This window comes from Lethenteron reissneri, unplaced genomic scaffold, assembly GCF_015708825.2.
Source record: "Lethenteron reissneri isolate LAM-NWPU_2019-01 unplaced genomic scaffold, ASM1570882v1 scaffold_1408, whole genome shotgun sequence".
Classification (NCBI taxonomy): Eukaryota; Metazoa; Chordata; class Hyperoartia; order Petromyzontiformes; family Petromyzontidae; genus Lethenteron; species Lethenteron reissneri.
The window spans coordinates 34,271-40,270 of NW_026891122.1; the positions used below are offsets into that span (position 1 = coordinate 34,271).

The window sequence follows — 6,000 nt, forward strand, 5'->3', positions numbered from 1 at the left end:
GCAGATGACATGACGTCACGCGGCAGCAGATGACATGACGTCGCTTTCTGGGGTACAAGACCCTCCCCTCCCACAATGAGAGGCTACCCTAACTGAATAAATTAATAAATTATGTTGATGTTTGCGATCATCAACATTATCAATAAACATCATTTACACCATCATATACAACAATATCATCAGCATCATCATCAGCATCAACAACAACATCATCAGCAACATCATCACCACCCCTAGCATCAGCAGAAATATCAACATCATCATCAGCAACAGCAACAACAACATCAGCAGCATCAACAACAACAACAACATCATCAGCATCAACAACATCAGCAACACCGTCACCATCTAGAACAGAGGGGAGGGAAGACTGCGGCCTAGTCGGCCTCGGGCCATCCCGAGTTTTCCTAGCGGACCCGCCGCGCCCGGAGCGCCTCCCCCGGCAGGAGTCGGGATCGAATAACGGGTCCGCCGGGCGTGGTGAACACACATACACACAGTGTACACACACACACACAGTGCACACACACAGTGTACACACACACATAGTGCACACACACACACACAGTGCACACACACAGTGTACACACACACAGTGCACACACAAAGTGTACACACACACATTGTACACACACACAGTGTACACACACACAGACAAACACACACAGACACACAGTGTGTACACACACAGTTTACACACAAACACACAGTGTACACACACACAGACACACACACAGAGTGTACACACACACAGTGCACACACAGACACACATACACAGTGTACTCACACACACACAGTGTACACACACACAGTGTACTCACAGACACACAGTGTACACACACACAGTGTACACACACACAGTGGAAACACACACACAGACACACACAGTGTGTGTACACACACACACAGTGTACACACACAGAGTGTACACACACACACAGTGTACACACACAGAGTGTACACACACACAGTGCACACACAGACACATACACAGTGTACACACAGACACACAGTGTACAGACACACATACACAGTGTACACACAAATACACAGTGTACACACAGACACACAGTGGACACACACACACAGACACACACAGTGTACACACATAGTGTACACACACACACAGTGTACACACAGTGTACACACACAGTACACACACACACTGTATACACACACACACACAGACACACACACAGACACACACAGTGTGTACACACACAGACACACAGTGTACACACACACAGACACACACACAGAGTGTACACACACAAACACAGTGCACACACAGACACACATACACAGTGTACACACAGACACACAGTGTACACACACACAGACACACACACACAGACACACACAGTGTACAAACAGACACACACAGTGTACACACACACAGACACACAGACACACACAGTGTACACACAGACACTCCAACACACAACCGGTTAGTGCTGCTCCAGTGACAGATTGGCACGGTATGTCACGTGATAAACCTTGCGAATCGGCTGTCGGCTGATGGCCGGTTTAACGACACGCATACATTCAAACTTTATTTGGAGTTGGAGTTTGTGTCTCTCTCTCATCATCACGGTGGCTAGGAGATGTTAACTACCTCGCCTGGTATGCAGGAGGTCGTGGGTTTGATCCCGATACTGAAGATTCTTGCTGTATATTTGGAGTTTGTGTGTCTCTCTCTCATCATCACGGTGGCTAGGAGATGTTAACTCCCTCGCCTGGTATACAGGAGGTCATGGGTTTGATCTCGATCCTGAAGATTCTTGCTGTATATTTGGAGTTTGTGTGTCTCTCTCATCATCATCACGGTGGCTAGGAGATGTTAACTACCTCGCCTGGTATGCAGGAGGTCGTGGGTTCGATCCCGGCCCTGGCGACGCCAACTGCTGTATATTTGGAGTCTGCGTGTCTCTCTCTCTCTCATCATCATCAGTGAGTGGGTGAGGTGAGTGGGTGGGTGATTGTGTGAGCGAGTGGGTGTGCGGGTGAGTGGGTGGGTGAGTGTGTGAGCGAGTGGGTGTGCGGGTGAGTGGGTGGGTGAGTGTGTGAGGTGAGTGTGTGAGCGAGTGGGTGTGCGGGTGAGTGGGTGGGTGAGTGTGTGAGGTTAGTGTGTGAGAGAGTGAGTGTGTGAGCGAGTGGGTGTGCGGGTGAGTGGGTGGGTGAGTGTGTGAGCGAGTGGGTGTGCGGGTGAGTGGGTGGGTGAGTGTGTGAGGTGAGTGTGTGAGCGAGTGGGTGTGCGGGTGAGTGGGTGGGTGAGTGTGTGAGGTTAGTGTGTGAGAGAGTGAGTGTGTGAGCGAGTGGGTGTGCGGGTGAGTGTGCGGGTGAGTGGGTGGGTGAGTGTGTGAGCGAGTGGGTGTGCGGGTGAGTGGGTGGGTGAGTGTGTGAGCGAGTGGGTGTGCGGGTGAGTGGGTGGGTGTGCGGGTGATGTGAGTGGGTGGGTGAGTGTGTGAGCGAGTGGGTGTGCGGGTGAGTGGGTGGGTGTGTGAGCGAGTGGGTGTGCGGGCGAGTGGGTGGGTGAGTGTGTGAGGTGAGTGTGTGAGCGAGTGGGTGTGCGGGTGAGTGGGTGGGTGAGTGTGTGAGCGAGTGGGTGTGTGAGGTGCGTGGATGGGTCAGTGAGTGGATGAGTGAGGAGGGGTACCAGGTCGTCTACTGGGGGTGAGGGGTCATTATACAGGGCGGTTCAAAGGTCAAGACACAGTTTCTTGGGTTTTTATTTTATTGTGATTTTCCGAGTTTACAAAGGTAGCTCTCTCTCCATCCGTCTCTCCACTCTCTCTTCCTCTCTCCACTGCTGGGCCTGTAGGCTTGGCCCGAGCGAGTTCCCGCCTTTTCACGAGTTGATTCCGCCCCCCGCCGTGGCTTTGTCGGCACGAGGCTTCTGCGCCGGTGAGTGTCAAGGGCTCCAACGGGCCCCAAACCGCTGCCCCGTCGTCACCGCCGCCGTGGACAAAGCGCCGATGCTCGACATCATGAGCTGCGTGGAGAGGGACCTTCTGGACCTCATGTTGCGCACGGGCTACAACGTCGTCCAGGAGAACGGACAGAGGAAGCTGGGACCGCCGCCCGACTGGCAGGGCCCCCCTCCCGCCCGCGGCTGCGAGGTGTTCGTGGCGAGGATCCCGCGCGACCTGTACGAGGACGAGCTGCTTCCCGTGCTGGAGGCGGTGGGGCAGCTGTACCAGCTGCGCCTCATGATGACGTACGACGGAGAGAACCGCGGCTACGCGTTCGCCACCTTCGCGACGCGCTCGCAAGCCGCGGACGCCGTCAAGAGACCCCACGACTTGGAGATCCGCCCGGGGCGACGGATCGCGGTTTGCGTGAGCGTCGACAATCGCCGCCTCTTCTTGGCGAGGCTGCCGAAGGACAAGACGCGGGCCGAGGTGATGGCGGCGATGAGCGACGCCACGGAGGGCGTCGTGGACGTCCAGATGCGCTTCTGTCGCTACGACAGGAGCCTCAGCCGAGGCTACGCGTTCGTCGAATACGAGAGCCACCGCGCGGCCTGCATGGCCCGCAGGGTGCTGCTGCCGTACTCCTTCCGGCTGTGGGGCCGGGACATCAACGTGGACTGGGCCATCCCGCAGCGAGAGCCGGGGGCGGCGGCTGCTGCTGCTGCCGCGGCGGTGGCAACGGAAGACGACGAGGAGGGGGGGGAGGAGGAAGCGGCAACTGAAGACGAGGAGGAAGAGGTGGTGGAGGAGGAGGAGGTGGAAGAGGTGGTGGAGCGGGAGGAGGAGGCAACGGAAGACGAGGAGGAGGGGGGGAGGAGGAGGTGGAGGAGGAGGATGTGGAGGAGGAGGAGGCAACGGAAGACGAGGAGGAGGAGGAGGCGGGGGCAACTGAAGATGAGGAGGAAGAGGTGGTGGAGGAGGAGGAGGTGGAAGAGGTGGTGGAGGAGGAGGAGGAGGAGGTGGGGGAGGAGGGGGAGGAGGAGGAGGGGGAGGAGGAGGCAACGGAAGACGAGGAGGAGGGGGAGGAGGAGGCGGGGGCAACTGAAGATGAGGAGGAAGAGGTGGTGGAGGAGGAGGAGGAGGAGGATGAGGTGGTAGAGGAGGAGGAGGTGGTGGAGGAGGAGGTGGAGGAGGAGGCAATTGAAGACGAGGAGGAGGTGGCGGCGGTCCCAGGCCTCCCGCAGCCGGAGTGCGCCGTCTGCGGCAAGGTCCCGCACAGCCTGTTTGTGGGCTGGGCGGCGCGCACGCAGCTCTGGCGGGCACCCCGCCACTCGCGGCCCACGCCCGTCGGTCTGGACGAGCTGCCGGAGGCGGCCGTCTTGTCGTGGGAGACGCGTTTGCAGGCGCTGCTACGGAGCGCCGGCGTGGGCCACGCGACCTTCGAACTGCACGCTCACTCGGAGCCCGGCAGGCCCATGGGCCTCCTGTACAAGGTCTCCGTTCCCGGGATGATGCGGGAAGGCAGCGGCTTCTTCCCCGCGGTGCTGAGCTCCAGCGTGGAGGGAGCGCGCGAAGTTGCCAGCGAGCTCCTCCACGAAATCCTCAGCGACGCGAACCCGAGGGCGGGCCCGGCCCCCGTCGCGACGGCGCCTCCCGGCCGCCCCGTCCGGGACCTCCCGGCGTATCCCGGCGACTTCCCCGCGCCCCGGCAGCCGGTCGCCGCGCGCCTGCCGACAAGCGGCACGCACCCGTAGTGCCGCGTGGCCGTCGTGGCGGCGTTCGTCAGACCGCGGACGGTGTCCTACCGCTTGAAGCTCACATCCGTTCTGCCGTGTTCACCGTCAAACTGCAAGTTGCCCGGCCGCTCACTCGACATGGTCACGTTGCCGCATGCCAGAGCTCGCAATCGGGTACCCGTACACGTTCCCTACCCGATACCCGGCTACCCGTACCCGGCCGGGTACGGGTAGGGTACAGGTATCGGGTACCCGATTGCGACCTCTGGGATGAAGCCACGTTGCAGGCGCGGGTGGGTTGATTCTAGGAACTTGAATTGTGAGAAGAGACAAGACGTTGGCAAATGAGTGACACACGGTGACTCACCAGTGACTCACGGCTTACCCGTACCCGGCCGGGTACGGGTAGCCGGGTATTGGGTAGGGTACGGGTATCGGGTACGGGTAACCGGGTATCGGGTAGGGTACGGGTAGCCGGGTATCGGGTAGGGTACGGGTATCGGGTAGGGTACGGGTAGCCGGGTATCGGGTAGGGTACGGGTATCGGGTAGGGTACGGGTATCGGGTAGGGTACGGGTAGCCGGGTATCGGGTAGGGTACGGGTATCGGGTACCCGGTTGCGACCTCTGCCGCTCGCTCTCCACTCAGCCGTCCGCCCCTTTCCTGTTTCCCTCGTTGGGGGGGGACCAGCCCTGACTTCACGTTGTGCCTCATTTGACTCGTCACCCCGTGGCCCCGCACACGTCCTCGTCACACCAGGTGTCACCCTGTCATTACACTCTAATGACGACCGACAACTGAATCCGTAAAGACAAAATGATTTCAGGTGTTTTACGCGTCAACGCCATTTTGTTTTGAAAATGTCGGGGAGAAAAAAGTATTTTGTTCACGTCGCATTCTGATGTCAAAACATTTGATTCTTTATCAAATTGAAAAACTCTTCAGCGTAGCGACTTTGCTACACACGGAGAGGTCCGTGCACCGCCTCGTTTGCACAGCCTCTATCCCTGTGCCACGTGTAGTTCGTGCACACACAGCTGTTAAGAGTTTGATGTTTTGTTGATTCACAATTTACGTGTGTTTTCCTGTAATGGTTTTTTGTTAATGTTTTAGTGGAAATAAAGTCGTGAAAAGTCTCTTCCTCTCTCTCTCCCCACTCTCTCGGCCGAGTGTCGCATGCTTGGGACCTTTCTTTCCCTCCTCTGCGGATTTAATTTGATGTGCTGATTTACACCCAGCATATTTCAGACTTCCCTGTTTTGTCAGGGCATGTTCCTGATCATTACCAACGTTCCAATGGCCAGGAACTTCAGAGTAACCTATTACCTTTTCATGCAGCATCATAATATAA

The 6,000-nt window shown here is 57.5% G+C and overlaps 1 protein-coding gene across 1 annotated transcript; it reads left to right on the plus strand.

Moving 5' to 3' along the window:
* The first annotated feature begins 73 nt into the window (after positions 1-73).
* Positions 74-5,092, plus strand: LOC133362236 (probable RNA-binding protein 46). Its single transcript, XM_061581169.1, has 4 exons — positions 74-466; positions 1,866-1,964; positions 2,823-3,618; positions 4,125-5,092. Exons 3-4 carry the CDS (start codon positions 2,977-2,979, stop codon positions 4,665-4,667), a joined length of 1,185 nt encoding a protein of 394 aa, XP_061437153.1. The 5' UTR covers positions 74-466; positions 1,866-1,964; positions 2,823-2,976; the 3' UTR covers positions 4,668-5,092.
* The last annotated feature ends 908 nt before the right edge of the window (positions 5,093-6,000 follow it).